The sequence below is a fragment of the Helicoverpa zea genome, chromosome 7 (assembly GCF_022581195.2).
Source record: "Helicoverpa zea isolate HzStark_Cry1AcR chromosome 7, ilHelZeax1.1, whole genome shotgun sequence".
NCBI lineage: Eukaryota > Metazoa > Arthropoda > Insecta > Lepidoptera > Noctuidae > Helicoverpa > Helicoverpa zea.
In genome coordinates, this window is record NC_061458.1 from 5,402,398 (window position 1) to 5,421,133 (window position 18,736).

The 18,736-nt window shown below is 38.3% G+C and overlaps 1 protein-coding gene across 2 annotated transcripts in view; it reads left to right on the forward strand.

The window, feature by feature from the left end:
- Nucleotides 1–18,367, forward strand: part of LOC124631772 (acetylcholine receptor subunit alpha-like) — a 33,796-nt gene extending 15,429 nt beyond the window's left edge. Inside the window, exons 3-10 of one of the 2 annotated variants that reach the window (XM_047166366.1) lie at nt 1,143–1,323; nt 4,242–4,357; nt 6,581–6,749; nt 9,895–10,031; nt 12,687–12,833; nt 14,784–14,996; nt 15,191–15,440; nt 15,974–18,367. In XM_047166366.1, coding sequence (XP_047022322.1) covers nt 1,143–1,323; nt 4,242–4,357; nt 6,581–6,749; nt 9,895–10,031; nt 12,687–12,833; nt 14,784–14,996; nt 15,191–15,440; nt 15,974–16,168 — 1,408 coding nt within the window. In that variant the 3' untranslated portion in view covers nt 16,169–18,367. The remainder of the gene's footprint in view (nt 1–1,142; nt 1,324–4,241; nt 4,358–6,580; nt 6,750–9,894; nt 10,032–12,686; nt 12,834–14,783; nt 14,997–15,190; nt 15,441–15,973) is intronic. The other variant, XM_047166367.1, reaches the window with a different exon arrangement.
- The last annotated feature ends 369 nt before the right edge of the window (nt 18,368–18,736 follow it).

An 18,736-nucleotide genomic window follows, 5' to 3' on the forward strand; every position in this document is an offset into this window, starting at 1 on the left:
ATGTGAATTAAGGCTTTTATTGAGTGTTTAAAACCAAAACTATTTTGTTTAATTATAAATAAAACATTTAAACAACCAAAGTAACCTCTATAATGTGGCTCGAAATTTCAATAACAAATCTAAAGTTAGATGAAAGCGGTCTTTGAGACACAAGTTTGTCTTGTGTATTGTGCTCGTAGTTGGCATTCATTTTGTCGCAGACGCCACCTTGAGGCGTCGGACTTTGATAAATGGCCGGGACAGCAATCGTTACTCATTTCCTGTCCCTTCCCGCGACCTGTGCCCCGGCCGTCGGACTCGTCCCCTCTAATGTGCACATTTTTGCTTCCACCTCAAACCTGACGCACCTCCGATGAACACCCTTTGAATGAGCGGATTGCTGTACGTACGGACCCCAACGTTGTGATTTGTTAACCCTTATCATCGTATTTGGCACACCCCGTTCGTATTTCATATTTTTGTTGTCATATTTTACCATTACTTTTATTGGATGTCTTTGCCGTTTCACACACATTGTTTAAAATAATATATAAATGAAGCAAATAAAATGTCTATCTCACTGTTAATGTATGTTTAATGTTGTGTCGTATTTGATGAATTTAAACAATTAAAAGTTATAAAATTACCTAAATCCTTTCAACTGAATATTAATGTTCCGTGTTCGGATGCGTCTCCGAATAAAACACTTATTTTAAAATGTTTTTAATATAATTTATACCTATATTTAATTAATTGTTTTCTTTCAGCGAGACTAAATTTAGTTAATTAAGTAAACGCGATGAGTAAATGTACTTAATTGTTAGTCAAGAGTGACCATAAATTATTACACATAATTCATTACTAACATTATACAAAACAATGTAAATTCTCACTGTTTAGGTCGGCACATTATGTATTGTTGTAGTACAACTGAATAAATAAACCAGCACAAACACGGACTATACTAAAACGTAGTAATAATACGCAAAGCTAGCTATTACGCCATTCAAGTGTACCTGAATTAATTTGAATGGTTATACACAAAGATTCCCGCACAAGGCCCACACACAACATACTCGTACTAACGCACTTGAGATATTTGGTGAGGCACAAATGAACGGTAGGGCCGCGAGACGGCTTGTAAACGTGCGTTAACATTACAGTGCCGACGGCAACTTCGAGGTAACATTGGCGACCAAGGCGACCATCTATCATCAGGGGCTGGTGGAATGGAAACCACCTGCCATTTACAAGTCTTCCTGCGAAATAGACGTGGAATATTTTCCTTTCGACGAGCAAACATGCGTTCTTAAGTTCGGTAGCTGGACGTACGACGGATTCAAGGTAATTGCGTGGAGCTCCGTCACCGCTCTCGCTGACCGCTCTGTTTGTCCGCAGCGCCGACGGCAACTACGAGGTGACGCTGATGACCAAGGCCACCGTCTACTACAACGGAATGGTGGTGTGGCAGCCGCCCGCCGTCTATAAGTCCTCGTGCTCGATCGACGTCGAGTTCTTTCCTTACGACGTGCAAACCTGTGTGCTTAAGTTAGGCAGCTGGACGTATGACGGCTTCAAGGTGACGCCCCGCTGTACGCTGCTTGGCGGCGCGCGCGGGCCGTAGCCCTAGGGCCCGCCGCCCCGGCCGATGTCCATGCAATAGCTTGTTGGCTCGAACGTAATTCGTCGTGTAATTATATTACTTTTCTGTCCATGTGGTATGTTATACTCACTTTTACATATTGACTGTAACGACGACGCTAGAGTAGTGGCGAAGAGCGTGCGCTCGGTGCCGACGCCCGCTCCCCGCCCCCGGCTCGCTCCGTAGCTCTGACATGTTGCAAGTTTACATTCTATTGCGATGGTGATGACTTAAAGTATATGGAGTAGCAGTATGTCGACGTGCGTGATCACGAATGCTCCAGAATATCCTCGACCGGTCCACTTAGCTCGTTCGGCCTTCCTCGCTCGACACGGAAAGGTATAAAATTTTAACAGCCAGGTGATATGGGATGCAATAATTTCACTCGATCCGTTCCCACCCGACACATCCCGCTCCGATTGAGCCTTTCCGTGCTACACGATTTGTCGCGAGTGCGAGGTGAACGCCACGTAGATGATCGCTGAGCTAACAATCGCATCGGTACGCGGAGCGGCGTCACTCGGAGCTGCCACACCCTCCCATAGCTGGCTCCGCTCGCGCCACACACACACAGACACACGCCCGCCACACAGCTTGCTGCATGCGTCCCCGTCGGTGTACACTCCACTCACCGCATGACTCTAGCTTGTCTCCGAATCACTTGCATTCCCGATCACGCCGGCGCGCGGCGGTCGCTCGCCGCTCGACGCGGTCGCGACTCTTGTACACAGCTTTACACGATACCTACACGCGAACAGGTTTAGCACAGCACGTGAAACGAAACGAAGATAAAGATCACACTTGTTGCTCTTAACACTATCGAGCATAAAATAGTCATCATGTTGCATATTTTATACCTTTCCCTATTAGCGACTCATACTTACTGGCTGTACCTAATGTGGTATCGCCGGCAGTCCATTGCATGTTGTCATTTCAAAGAAAGCCGATACCACTCCCAATCTTAAACACGGAGTTCATAATGCACAAAAATCTAAATGTTAAAGTAGAACTCGCCGTCTCGTCGAAGCGTCGAGGACCCTCGGGCTATCGAGGAGACGGTCGTTGCATGCTATTACAACACTCGAACGAAGCACACGTCTTATGCCAACACGTCGCCCTGTAATGAACTCAATCGTCGGATTATTGAACTGGAGAGGCGAGGGTTGGCACGAGACGCGTCGCTGGAGACGCTGCGCCCGCGCGACACACACAGCGCGGCGGAGCCGGCGCTTTCGACCTCCTTATCAGATTTTTTGACGAGTCGTTGAGAATGAAGTGCGCTACTTCCGAGATGCGGTGTTGTGGCGCGAAGTAGTGCGCTTGTTCTACGCGATAACGTTAAGGAACCAGAACAGGGAGGTCGTCCTCATCCTGTTTACTCTTGTCGAAAGCTCCACGATCACTCGTTATTCGGTGTTTTCTGTGTTTTCGCGTTGTTATTTCTTCGCATGTATCGAATTGTTGTGACATGTCTACATTGAAGATTAATGTGTCGGTTTGTCGTTAAAGGTTTTGATCTCAGTTTGTACTCAGGTACATCCCACTTGGCACACTCTGTGATATTGTTTGCGAGGCATCTAATGCGAAGACCAGCTTGGAATATCTTTATACAGAGACTCCGACATAGAACTACATAGTTAAAATGTCTGCGTTGCCAAGATTTTATGGGATTTTATATAGATAATTCAACACATTGTGTGACAGGGTGCATGTATCAAATAAGTAAATACAATGACTAAATAGGCAATGAATTAAACATAAATAAATAGATATTAAAACAAAACACTATCTCACGATGGAGTAAATATAACTATTTGACACAAATGACGATCATTTACACTTTAGATAATTAATTCCACTTTAGTACTGTAAACTAAAACTAATAACTGTTTGCAAAGATGAAGATTTTACTCCACATGAGATACTAACTAGTAGAACTAACCTGCATCATTATAAACGCATATCATAAGATAAAACAAGTAATAGCAACTGTGTTAAATTTCCTTATATGTGTCTTTTAAAGTTATCGATGTGTATTTAACTAGAGTAAATTAATTTTAAGCCATAAGATACTTTACCTACCATTCATAAAATAATTTATTGGCACCGGAGTTTTTTCTAGAATTCGAAAAGTGTGACTTTACTGAGTAAGTATTACGTAATTTCTTCCAGAGACGTGAACACACAATATAAAGGAAAAGATAAGTAATAAATGTAGGTATAATGTACATCTGGAAGCATAGACTGGAAAAACAATTATTCCGCTACCAGAAAGTCTTCAAGTAGAATTTATACACAGGTTGAAAAAATCTTTATGAACAAGTTTAATTCATAAAAGCTTTAGTACTACTGACATTTATTTTTATATGCTTGTAATGATCCGTTGCTTATGATCAAAAATTAAATAACATGAATTTGAACCTTCTTTCAAAGCTCACAGAAAAATATCATGGCAGTTATAAAAAAAATGAGCATCTGCATATTCCACATTCGAAATTCAAATAACTTTTATGCATTCAAGACGTAGATTCAGAGATGAATGTATTCATTGAACTCCGGTGCCTTGTGACGTCCGTATATTGGTGCAAGTAAATAGTTGTGTGAGTTGGTATGCACGCAGGTCGACCTGAGGCATATGGATGAGCAGGCGGGGAGCAATGTGGTGTCCGTCGGCGTGGATCTGTCCGAGTTCTATATGTCCGTCGAGTGGGACATACTTGAAGTGCCCGCTGTAAGGTACGTAATCTGTGGATTTGTAATTATTATTACACATTATGAATAATTTTCGCAGTCTGAAAAATAATCTATTTGTTAAACGAGACAACATTTGCACAGCGTTTAAATCATTGTTGTATTACAACTCTGACATCACGTCCTGAGTTTACTGCATGTTCTGAGTTCTGACAATGGTGCGTAAAAAACATATTTAGTATCTGTATTTTAACATTACTCTCTCATCTGTTTAAGTAAACATCACAGTACAGTAAAAATCATCTTACACGAGTCTGCAAAAGATACGTTCCACGTTACTCGCAGTTGATCTCGGCGTAAAATAATAACCGCTACACTGGCGTGACAGATGAGTTCAACGATGTTCACATTTACTTGAATAATGTAAACTACGGCAACAAGATACTCCTGCAAATATAAAAGTTTATCGTACGACCGTTTAGTTTCACTTACTGTAGGCGGCCGGCGACGGCTGAACTAAATGACCGCAGCTATTTATGTTATTACGACATCGAGCCATTTATATACTCGACACCGTTAGGTTAATCGCTTAGCAATTACTTCTTGTTTACAATTATACCCAAATTATAATCTCATATTTATTTTTCGCTGATTCACGACAAGCCTGTCCCTTTGTGCTTTTTATATAAAGTGTAAAAGTAATTGAAAACGCCTAACACAGCTAAAACATCAGTGAATACGTCCCGCGGTGCTGAACAAAAGTTAATTGGAGCTCGATGTACAGCGGTCGTTTGTCCTCAGCCCTCGTTACCGGCTCCGGGCCGTTATCCGCCTCTCGAACACACGAGTGTCATTATTAACCCGACGTCAGTTGCCTCAGCATCACTTTCTCGACGTGTATCCGCCTCGCCACGTCGAGCTACGTCGCAAGTAAACTTACGCCTCGCGCGCTCGCCCGCCCGTCGGTTTCCAACCTCATTAAGATGCGTAGCTATTATAGCTGAATAAGATGTACCGATAAGTCACGTTGTCGAACGTTGACTACGACAGTACCTACGAAATGATCTAATCTCCGTCACTAAAATGCTGAATAAAACCTTTACCTGAACCCAGGCATCATTTAAAAATTCTAAAAGGATTGTGTAAGAGTTTCAAATACTTAAAGATAAAATTGTAAAAAGAGCGTTGTTGTCCGAAGAAATAAAATATTCAACGAATTCCTCAGCTTCATAAAGACTGACGTTTGTGTAACTCGTCAAAATAAAAGAGTATTTTACTTTTATATAGAGGGGATTTTGTGAAAATGTTGCAGCAACAAAGGCCCCAGTTGAGGCAACACTGCGAATCTACTTACATTGCCTCCGGTAATGTCCTTTATACATATTCCGTAGTTGTAACACAGCTCGCGGCTGACTCTTACTCACTTTGAATAAAGTTCGCATTTCCACGTTAACAAAGCGATTGCAACTGTAGAATTGTCGGCTACTTTTACAATCTGCATCGTTTTCTAAAGACGCTGTAGGTTCTGTGGAAACTTTGAATTCAATTTATTTTCCAATTAAAATAACAAATAGAAGGACTGTCTTTTCAGAAAATGGCCCCTATTAATATCTGTATATAGATGTATCGCGATAAAACTGTGGAGCACTTGGAATCCTCCTAAAATTGTGCCCAAAGATAAAACTCTCATATTTTATGACCGTGAAATATTATATCATAACTTTGCATATGGAATGTAACCCTTCGTTTGATTGACGGGTAGCTAGACGGTCGGGACAAACTGCGCTTTTCCATATAAAATGATTTCCCTGGAAACGATATAAATACCATTTTCATATTCCTTCGAAGCTTTTACGAGCTACTCTACAAAATTACCCGAGCACATTTCTTACATGAGCCGCCCATAAAACGTTGTTTTACTTTTAAAAGTAAAGTTACATGCCGCCATTACTGTGCTTTATTATTGGTGGACATAAGCTTGGATATTTTGCTTATATTTACGTTTCCAACAATGTGATGTAAAAGATATTTAAGGTTTTCTACTACTACTAAAAGAATATAAAATTAGAGTACATAAAATCGATTTAGCAATCAATATACAAACGATTCTATCAAAAAGTAACTTACAATACTTTAGTTCACCTTAACTGGCAATACTATCACGGAAAACTGTAAGTTAATTAAACGCGGACTGAACGGGAAATATCATAAGACCGTTCTTATCGAGGCTTAGCTTACTTATAATTAATTCAACGATAATTCCTGCAGGAACGAGAAATTCTACACGTGCTGCGACGAGCCTTACCTGGACATCACCTTCAATATCACCATGAGGAGAAAGACCTTGTTCTATACTGTGAACATCATCATACCTTGTATGGGGATCTCCTTCCTCACCGTCCTTACGTTTTACCTGCCTTCTGATAGCGGGGAGAAGGTAAGTTCATTTGTTTTCCTTCGTAGGTATACATCTTATTGAGGTGAATAGTTGATAAGCCTGAGATGCTACAAGAGTCCTATAAATGAATATAATTAATCACGCATTATTTGATTGGATTTTTCGAGATTACGTAATACGGAGTTTGAAAAAAAAAAAAGATCTGAAGTCGGAATTTATATTTGTAAATCTGTAAGATTCTTTAACCAAAAATCCAAGTTTGTTTTGAATATAACCCTCCTTGGGAATTGGCTGTCTGGTAACACGAGGATACGTGGGCACGTACTACGAAATATATGCTGTCTTGGGACCGTCTCCGTGTCCTGCAAGTAAATCCAATAAAAAAACAAAAAATCAATCACAAAAAATATATTCTCCTGACTAAGGAGCTACTTTAGGTATGCTAGAAACTTTGTGTTGTTATTTTCTAATAAAGGCTTTTATCATGGAAAAATATAATAAAAATATTACCCTAATGAAAGCATCTCAGGTTTTTTATTATATTAATTTCATCGCACATGAATAAAATTTCCGGCGAGTTTCGCGTTATTGGAGTGAACTTCTAAAAACAAATTAACAAAAATTCCGCGCGTTTTGTCGACAAACTTTCGAACGGTCCGTAAAGTTTCACAGTGAATATTGTTACAACCGCCGAGGTTCAAATTGCTCAAATACGATTACTCAACGTGCTCTTTTATTGTTCCCTTGTGATTACCTACCCCAACGTAATAAAAATGTATTTCATTTGTATATGAAGCGTTCAAGTCGAGCTTAGTTATGAATTACACGACCCTTCCCCCGAGTATCGCGTGGAACATCCCAATTATTGTATCGACGGCATGTAAAATATTATACCGTTAGCTCTAGCTGTATCAAACGTATGTAGCAATACTGTCTACCTGAATCGTGATCAGGTTAAGAAGACGATTCGAAATGAATAAATCTTTCATATTGGCTTTTATTTGCGCGATAAACTGAAGTCGTATACATCAAAATATATGTCACTGTTTTCCATTTTATTTAGGTTACCAGTACTGTCAAAAGAACTAAAATAATTATAATAAGTAAATATAAAGTATTTCTCTTGGAATTTTACTTAACTTTAATTTTGCTTTTCCTTGACTACCAATTACTAAAAAAACTACTGGACTTATTTGTCAGTATTCTTAATTAATTACTGACTTTTTTAGCTAAGTAATGAAGTTAAATAATAGTTTATTTGATTGGCACGACTGTTACTAGGTTCTTTTAACATTATGTTAATTCAGCTACGACGTAGTCGGCTGCTACGCCGTAGCGCCGTAGCGAAGACAGGTTGTGCTACGCGTTCTGACTGTCAAGTACCTTTTTTCTTCATTAGTCCTTATTTGCAAGTTTCTTTTAAATTTAAACTTATTTACTTTGTAAGTTTTAAGCTTTATTTTCTAGCAAATATAACTTGTATTTCAAGTTTATTAAAAGCAATATCCTTTATTTAAAACTAATAACATTATTATGGTAATGTGGTTCAGTCAACTTTATTTCAATATGGTTTCTGGTAATATTCATTATACGTTGTTAACATTTAAAATTAATATCATGTAATCAATTTAATGAACCTTCATTATCACCACCGAGAACTCGCTTATTTGATGGGATGTCAAATTAAAATTTAACGTTCGCATAACCTTGTCACAGTGAACTAACTCTTTTATTTACATACTAGCCAGCGGCTTCGCCCGCGTGGTGTGTTGATGAAAAGTAGCCTATGTGTTAATCCAGGGTATCGCCTATCTACATACCAAATTTCAATCATATCGGTGCAGCCGTTTTTGCGTGATTGAATAACAAACATACATCCATACATTCTCACAAACTTTCACATTTGTAATATACTAGCCGTTTTCCCGCGGTTTTCCCCGCGTCCCGTGGTAACTACTGCCCGTACCGGGATAAATCATAGCCTATGTTACTCGTGGATAATGTAGCTTTCGAATGGTGAAAGAATTTTTAAAATCGGTCCAGTAGTTTTTGAGCCTATTCATTACAAGCAAACAAACAAACAAAGTTTTCCTCTTTATAATATTAGTATAGATAATAATATAATATAATAATATATAATATAAAGTAGGATTTTCTTAGCGGTGCATCGGGGGTTTTTGTAGCTTGCTTTATATCTTATCTTCTACAATGGTAGTGATGTAGGTACAAACCGTGGCTTATCAAGATAACTCTATGACACGCAATATGCACTGGGCATATAAACCGGTATATTTTTTAGGTGGTTTTGTAAGGGGAGAGGCATTAGGTACGTGCTATGCTTATTTTCTTTTTTTCGTCATTAACAAATAACTGGGCAAAAAAGTAAAGTCTAGAATTTATAACAATGAACACTAAAAAAATGTGCAAGCTATCTTAGAACGAAATAAAATAAATTATGAATGAACCCGAAATGTATTTCATCTAGTCTTTGCTCAGAAATTGGACGCTACAGACTGTTAATAGTTATATAAATATTTCATAAACTAACAATGGTTTCACAGACTCAGCGCAATCACGAAATGAATAACTTTGACTATCATGTTTATTAATAGGAGATTGAGCAGAGGTTCTATCAATTATGTAAGATAACATCGTTTAGCAAATATTTCATTTTCATCACTCAGTTCACTCACTGATATTCATCTGCGATATATATGACTGCTTCATCGACACACCTACCCGTTTACATATGTATATTTAATATGTCTCATGTCCCATGAGATTGTTACGCACAAATATTGTGTTTGTAAGTGTAAACAGCAATCAGTAAGTAATAACTACGACTATCAGAATTTGTGATACGTAAACATGGGGTACGCGAGCTTACGATGAAATGAAGCTATGGTTTATAATGACATACTCGTAGGTACGTAATGGTAAATATACTACTATATTGAACAATCCATTTTGATCAATTTGTTTTAAATGAAATAAACAAAACAAATTGAAACAACAAAATGAAATTAAAGATATAACTTTGCAGAAAGGTTAAACCTTACGTCCACCGAAAGACTAAGAGACATAGTAACAAAATAGGTCAACAGTATTCATACTTAGACATTTTTGCGGATAATTTTGTAATACTCTATGTATATCAAAAATAATTATTGATTTTTGTCACCAGGTAACCCTATCGATCTCAATATTGATTAGTCTCCACGTGTTCTTCCTGTTGGTCGTCGAGATCATCCCCCCCACGTCACTAGTTGTGCCTCTGCTGGGAAAGTACCTCATATTCGCCATGATCCTCGTGTCTATCAGGTAAATACCTCCGCATTTTCAAAATACAACATCATCATCATCTCCCGAGCCTTTTCTCAACTATATTAGGGTCGGCTTCCAGTCTAACCCGATGAAGCTGAGTACCAGTGCTTTAGAAGGAGCGACTGCCCTATCTGACCTGCTCAACCCAGTTACCCGGGCAACCCAATACCCCTTGGTTAGATTGGTGTCAGGCTTACTGGCTTCTGACTACCCGTAACGACTGCCAAGGATCTTCAATGACAACCGGGACCTAAATTCTAACGATCCATCCGAAACACAGTCATTGGTGTCCAAAATATACTTAGAAAGTACATACAAACTTAGAAAAGTTGCATTGGTACTTGCCTGACCTGGAATCAAACCCACGCACTTATACTTGAGAGGTTGGTTCTTTACCCACTAGGCCACCATGACTTCAAAACACGACAAATCTGTTTCAAATACGAACTTGTCGTCATGAATAAGTGGATTGTTGGTGACCACAGATGAAGGTACGTCCCTAGAGAAACGCCTGCGGGACCGTACCTGAAGTTGGGTCAAATTTAGTTTTTACTCTCGCCTAGCTTGACCAATCCCGTTGGCTCTTTACACTTTCGCAAAGGACCAATGTTTTCTGCTATATTTTAGAGGCATAGTGCCAGTCGACAAGAACGACATAAGAGGAATTTATTGCACTCCCCTCTCACCCTCAACTGTCTACAAGAATGGTTAATTCCTCTATATAGTGTCTATTATTTCATGACGTGCTGGTTTTATGGGCTCCGTAGACTAAATTAATATTTTACGACGACATTCCTTATAAGCGTCAGTGATGGAGTCGTGTTCGTGTAAACTATGGCTTCTTGGAGCCACGTTATTATCATGTTTCATAATAACAACATGACATTCATGTCTGCATATCTCAAGGAAATTTTACATGGTATTTCAGCGGGTGTAGACTTTCATATACAATGTTGGAAACGTTCTGTGAGGTTCCTACAAAAATCTATGAGTAAAGTGACTTCCTGAGCACTATTTATTCGGTGGTACACATGTGATATAAAAGTGCATAAAATAGTTTTCTCATATATCTGATTTTGATTCAAGTTAACAAGTAAAATATTCTAGTTTCATCTTGTTTTATCATCTTCCGACTAGTTTAATGTACCTGTAACAGGAACGTGCACTTTAATAGCCTAGACGCGACGCCACGATCCACTACAACCGTTTTAAAAAGTTTTATAGCTCTAAAGAGGAAACGGGGCAGTATCCTCTCGCGAACTATCTTGTGATTAAAAATAAATAAACAAGGAAGTTACCGTCGTTCCTATGTTTATTTAACGAATGTAATAATTCCGCAAATTGAGCGCGAAGGGTGTTTAATTTAATTCTCAGCTCCCCTTTGATCCTTGTCACACAGGAGGAAGCAACTAGAATAGGTAGCTGCGCGTATGTTTCGGCTTATTACACATTTACTGTAATCCGAGGTTTCTCTCCAAACATTGCTCTTTATTTTGTGTATAAGACAAGACAAAGGACCATTTGTTACAGGATTTTCGTAACCTTTATTTTCTATTGTAATATTATTTTATACGTACAATGTCTGTAGATTTATCCACTCGGTTACTCGGAACTGTACTCCTACAGTTCCATACTTTTATTATTTTAAATATAAGTATCAGTGTTATAAAAATATTTCCTAACTAAACTTATTTAAATTCAATTCCAGAAAATCAAAGCGCTATAATACTTAATACATTTTGGACAAAAGTAATTTATTTAAATATGGCTCGGGTGGCGTGTGCCAGCTACCACATTTCCATATAAATTAAAAGCTGGTTTCTAAACAAGATATTTGATTGCGTGCTTCGGCTTCAAGAAAATTAAATTTTTAATATCCCAACCTCTGACTTTGAGTTAGGATAATTGGAAACCTTTTGCTCGTGGTGCCAAAACTTACTGAAAGTTTAACCTAAAACGGAGGAAATCACTTAACTTGTCTATTGCTATCTCTAAGGATCCTTATTTCTTTAAAATGTATGCGTGGGTATTCAAATTATAAATAGAAAGGAGAAAAAATCAAATAGAAACTTACCTGTTGTAACAACCTCTCATGAAATATATAAAAGCAGATAACAATTACTTATAGAATAGGCTTTCAACAACAATAACATGAGGTTCGCACAGTAACAAGTAAACTATTCATAAATAACCGCTAGGTGTTGTACGCCTACCTTCCAGCCGGGAAACTAACAAATTACCCGTCCGCGTGTAGCGAGCACTGTTTTGTTTATCTACCTATGAATAAAACTATTAGCATTCATTTGTACTGTACATTTACATTTGGTTCGTTAGCCATTGATCCTATAAATAATATACGAGCAAGATAAATATTGGAAACTATGCTCGCTTGTTTGATCAGTAATTTCAGCTTAACTCATGTTTTAAAGAACTTCACGAGCATGCCTGCTGGAATTTTGGAATAAATTAAGTTATTTCAGAAATTTTCATTAATTAAAGCTGCTATCTTAAGCAATATTTTTCTCATTTTAAGAAAAATGTTTAAGAATGTTTTTATATTACACAGTGAACTAACAGCCAAAATATAGCCAGCTGGACATGCTGTTAATTGCATCCGTGTCCGCGTGTAATAAAACCTTTTATTGCTTTTAGTATATGTGTGACGGTAGTGGTCCTAAACGTCCACTTCCGGTCGCCGCAGACCCACCGGATGGCGCCTTGGGTGAAGCGAGTTTTCATTCACATCCTGCCACGACTACTCTTCATGAAGCGACCGCAGTACAAGTTTGACACAACAAGGTGAGCTCGAATACTTGCCGTATCGGAATATCTCGACAAACTTAGTTCCACAATCTTCGCAATTAAAGTCAAATTAAGTCGGACTTTACTCGTTCTAATCAGGATCTGTGAGCGAGCATTGCTGAACCGGGGCAGGCGAGCGACCGACTCGTAAATCCGACCGCAGATCAGAAACAACTCTAAATTAATTATAAGTTTAAAAGAGTCGACGCGCGCGGCCGCAGGAGTCAGGCGTTTATTTCTCGCTTTTGCACAACTTTAGAGCTTAAAGTCAAAAAAGTGTCGGTGCGAACTGTAAAGATTATGTTCCAGAGATTTTAAAAAGCGGTATAGAGGCGTCAACTCGGCTTGTCGTGCTCCTGTTTTATGACGAACATCACTTTGAGGTATTTCGGCGAGATTACATGTACTTTAGCGTGTTTTTATTAAACTGTTTACTTGTATAAAAAATATCTGCGTGTCTGCTCAACATACAGCGTATGATACGTGGCTTAATAGCGAGCTTTATGCATTAACGGTTGATTGTAACAGAACTATTGATCCGCAGCCCATAGCTATTATTAACCACAACCGTTTTCCACTCGTAGCCAGCCACTGGTTACACTAGAATGCCTGAATAGCTGTTGTTTAGTATCTATGTCTGTCAGTTAACTGGCTCGCGAATTATTCGTGCGGATAGATACTCGGTATCGTAATTCAGTTACGAATGGATGTCTGTTAACTAGAGGTATAATAGCCGCCGCCTCGATGCGCGCCGACTTGCCGAACATTTCGTAAATGGATCGGTTAACCAGATCATATGCTGGCGTCGGTTAGATTGCTCATAAATCTGGCATCGCATTTAGTTTTTACGGTTTTCGAGTAACATACTTAGATGATTTTATATGGTGTCGATATTTAGCAACTATCCGTCACACGCAGTTCATACAGAACAGCGTTAACATGGGATGTTTTTGAAAAAAAAAATAACAAAGGGCGTTAAATCGTAGGTAACTACACTTCGGCATTTGTATAAATAATCATGCTTGTGTAAATAACACGATGGCATATATTCATGAATACCTTCACAAGCGATTATATATTTTGAGTTTGAGTTTCTAAAACACGCTGTCTAAAATGCTGAAAGGAAGTAAAGAATTACCTTTACATCCTTACCTACTTCCGATTACAAAGTACAAATGCGTGTTTAAATATTGTTAATGGACTTTAAAGCATTTAGAACTGGGTCACGCACAGATTGTTTAGAATTTATCGAGCGGTTCCTCCAACCACCATGTAAGCAAAGCTCATCACTGTATCCAAATAAACCGGATTCGATTGTTATTGTTCAATTTTGTTGCTCAATATGTTTTTGAAATAAATGTGGATCTTGTAACTCATCATACCCCTTAGCACTTTCGATGCCTACGCCTTAGCATATAGTAAGGATACTACCACAAGTTTTTGTTTACTTATAATTCTGTGTACTACAGGTTTTTGTAAGATATTTTCTTACACTACACGCAAAAATACGACTTTATAATCTGATCGTGATATTTTCTCTGCGGCTACGCGGCGTCGAGATTATTGTACAATATGAATACTGCAAGTTTCACAAAGCAAAAAGCCAACAAACAAAATTGAATAATACTGAGTGACTGAAGTACGCTTTGCATATTCATTTTGCTTACAACTCATTTTATTTTTATTACACGAGTAGTAGCCGGCTGAATAGGGTGTCTATGAAAGCCGATTATGCATACACTTACGTACGTTGCAATTTTCTCATGAAACTCACATAATCATAACTGTATTTGCTTGTAGATAGACTGTACATTTTTATAATCTGACTATCGAGATGTGCATTACCTACAACGTCGTTTAGTTTTCATCGTGTGTAGTGTGTAGCTAATAGTATATTGTATATCGGTAAGCTCCAACGAGTACTGGTAGCCAATATTCAGAGGATAGTATCGGGTATCACAGATCCCGGTACACGGCCTGCGGCGTGGTGGTGCGCTGCGGCGGTACCGCGCGGCCGCTGTACCCGTACCGCCTCGCCGCCGCAGATGACGACTGCTGCGCGCCCGGGGCCTGGCCCCCGCCTGCCGCGCCGCCTCCGAGGCCTCTGACAAGGACGCCTAGTAAAGAGGACCTCACACACACTACCTACCTCAATTCAGGGTAAGACATACACAGAACAGACTAAGCTGCCAAATCAAAGAACGGTCATAGAAGATCGTGTCTTGAAAGATAAGAAAAATGAGATTATCAGATATAGTATATATTTTATTAAAAGCTGTATATACTACAACCGTACGGTGCCATTGCGCAATGGAACCTACAATTTTCCGTGCTATAGCTGTCCAATATTTCAGGATGGGTGACAGCAATAGGTTCGGCGGCAGCTGCCTAGTGCACGGGTCGAGTGAAGGCGGCGCGGGGCCCGGCGGGGGCCTAGCTGGAGGCCTGGCGGGGGGCTTGGGCGCCGAGGACGAGACGCTCAGTCCCGTGCCCGACCCGCCGCCAGGCTTCAGTCACTCCTCCTGCCCGCCAGAAGTACACAAAACTTGCTTCTGTGTTCGTTTCATTGCAGAGCATACGAGGATGCTCGAAGATTCTACTAAGGTATTCACGATGCTTACTTCTTCACATACAGCCATATTATGGACAGTATTATTGACTAGGGGAGGATAAGGGTTGTCATCCAGTTGTAAAAAAGAATATAAAATATTATGGTATAATCTAATACCTAGACCTAGACAATCAACCATAATCCTATATGAACTTTTCAGTAGTACTTCGGTACCGAGTTCTTCATGTTATTCGCGATTACCTAACAAGTGCTTGCAGAAATAGCCTATAAAAGTGTCAATAGCCATGCAAAACGACCGCGTATCCAGAGCTTAACGACGCCATAATATTTTATACTATTGCAAATAGGTTTACCTGTCACGATTAAACAGTCCAACGAAACTGGCTTTAGAAATATTCCTGCGTTATACACGCTATAAAGTTTACAGGGCAGATTACTATTGGAATTAATATATGCATTTACTGATATAAAAAGCAACCCGTTTATAACTAAGTCCTATTCGAAGGTCTGAGTATTATGTTCATATTTCGTATCAGTTATTCTACATTATTTACTCAATCTGCAGGTAAAAGAGGATTGGAAATACGTAGCGATGGTGCTTGACCGTCTATTCCTGTGGATCTTCACGCTAGCTGTATTAGTGGGTACCGCCGGCATCATCCTGCAGGCGCCCACGCTCTATGACGACCGAGTGCCCATAGACAAGCACTTCAACCAGTATGCTACCTCGTCGCTAGTGCGGTGTCCACCACCCTCGTAATGTGGAACACTTGACGTCACATGCTTACAGAACTATGACGTCAGTACTTACGCTCAAAAACTATCAAATAACACATAATTTTACAGAACATCCTCATGTAATATTGTCTGAATAGGATAATGAACTGACTGACGTCATACTTACTATAAGTGTGTCTAATAGTATGGTTATTCAATAATTATAAAGCAACGGTGTCTTTAAAGGTGCAGTGATTTGTTTGGGAAAATCGGTTACCTATACGGAAATAAAAAGGACTAAAAGAATGCCATTTACTAGAATTTTTTGCAGTTTAATTATAGCGATTTTCGTGAACAAGTTACGGTTAGGCCGCTGAACAGATTGCGTCGCCGTTGCATTACAAGACCCAACGCACACCCGTCCCGCCCGGAACGTGTTCTATTCCACGACACGTAACTATATCTGTCTGCTTAACTTTACGTATTAATCATAAGTACTTTCATATCTCTTCATAATATCTACTCTTGCACATAACATTAGTATTAGCACATATCCATACTCATTCAATGTGTTCTCCCGCGCAAAAGTTCGAGGGTATATCAGATTGCATACTACGTCTTACGTGACAATAAAATGTAGCAATTCTTTCCTATGAATATATCTACTAGCATTGTAGCATCAATTTCGCAAGCGACTTCATAAAATCACTTAGAGATATTAGTCTCTATGAATAGTAATAAGAGAATGAACGAAACACCACCATGTTAAATGTATCTGTGTTCAAAAACGTCATTTAGCTAATTAGCGTATGCATTATGTAGTAGCACCATTATCTAAGCTCAGGACCCCAGAGCCATAGACCTAACAGTCTGCTCGTAGCACCTCGCTTATTCATGTTAACTAAAACAGGCCTGCACAGACGTCAACATTAGTGCTAACTGTAGACATCGAAATCAAAGTAATTGTAAGGAATTCATAGGCACTAGCGGTAGTGTAAGTCTATCTTGAAATCATGCTGAAACTATCGACTATAGATATTCTTCCGACTCTTCTATTTTCTAAGACCATTACCTACTATAATTTGTCGTAGAATAGAACATGTACTTTAAAAAATAAGAATATCGATTTTATTATTTATAAGAAAAAAAAAATAGTATTTGAAACCTATGAAATACAGTAACGTATTTATAAAACAATTTTATTGTTGTTTTTGAAAGAACGAGATTCTGTTAATAGACTCAATGAATATCGTAAAGATTTACAAGACCAGTATGAAGAAAAATATCCTTATGATAATAAGTACAACATAATGATTTAATTTAAGAAGATAATTGCTCAATTTTAAGATCCGTACCTTCCTTATTTCTGCTACTGGTTATTTAGTGTGTTATAGCAAATCATTTATAGGACCCCCACAAACATTACGTTACACCTGCCCACATGTGCTTTACCTTAATTAAATTGATTGATGTTACTTGTAGGTAAACCTTAGTTAAAATCGGTTATCTTATTGATATATGTTAAAGTTTTTATGTTGTTTATGTACGTTTATTACATTATATAGTCACTGTAAATAAAATTAATATAAATATTATATATTGAGGCACGCGTCCGAGCAATGACGGTGCCGAAATTTCGGACAGGAATTGAAACTATTTATTAATTGAATATGAACAATACACAATAAACTACAAAATTTTAAAAAATATTGTACAAAAATAAATAACGAATATAAAACATTAAGATTAAAAGCTTGTGTACTGAGATGAGACAAAAAGAAGTTATGATAGTGATCATAGGATACATAGGTATTATATTATACTACCGCATTATGTAAAGTCACTAATGAAATGCGAGGCTATAGTCGAATGTTCAAAAGCTATGGTGAATCTCTAGCAATTTTAAATCACGCAAAATTAAATATCACACATACTTAAATGAAAGGATACAGAAAGCGATGGTACTCATATGCAACGGTTCTACCTACCGATATAATTATAAATCTTATAAAATTATTATACGGCCTTTGAATATTCGGCTATAAGTATTATTATAACTGTCAATAAACGAATAGAAAAGTACTGGTGCATAGTATAGTACCCTGTAAAACATTATCTAATGTAATATAAGGATTTACCTAACACATATTGACTGCTCGCAGTAGAGTAGCGCAGCTCAATTGTAGAAATATAAGTTTGTAAGTACTTATTTATATTGTTAATAAAATCGTTATATATAGAATTATCTTTAATTTCATCCCAACTAAAAAGTCTTCGACGTATTGTACAAGGTAAGTAAAACAATACAGTATCATTCAACAAAATAATTTGTCTGTCGCCCGAATCGCCCTACATAAATAAATAATCCAACAACTTACAAATATATACTTTCCAATAGCTCGGGACTAACAAATCTATTTGTCAGTGCCTGTCCAAAGAACTAGTACATAACTAAACAGATAATAACAGTTGGTTACTTGAACTACTCACATTTATTTATTGCGGGTGCTCATTCGGCAGCTAGGTCCACAAGGAATCTTAACAGGATTCTACCTATTTCTTCCATGATACCAGCCTTGCAGTTCTCTAATGTATATGCATTTTAACAAAC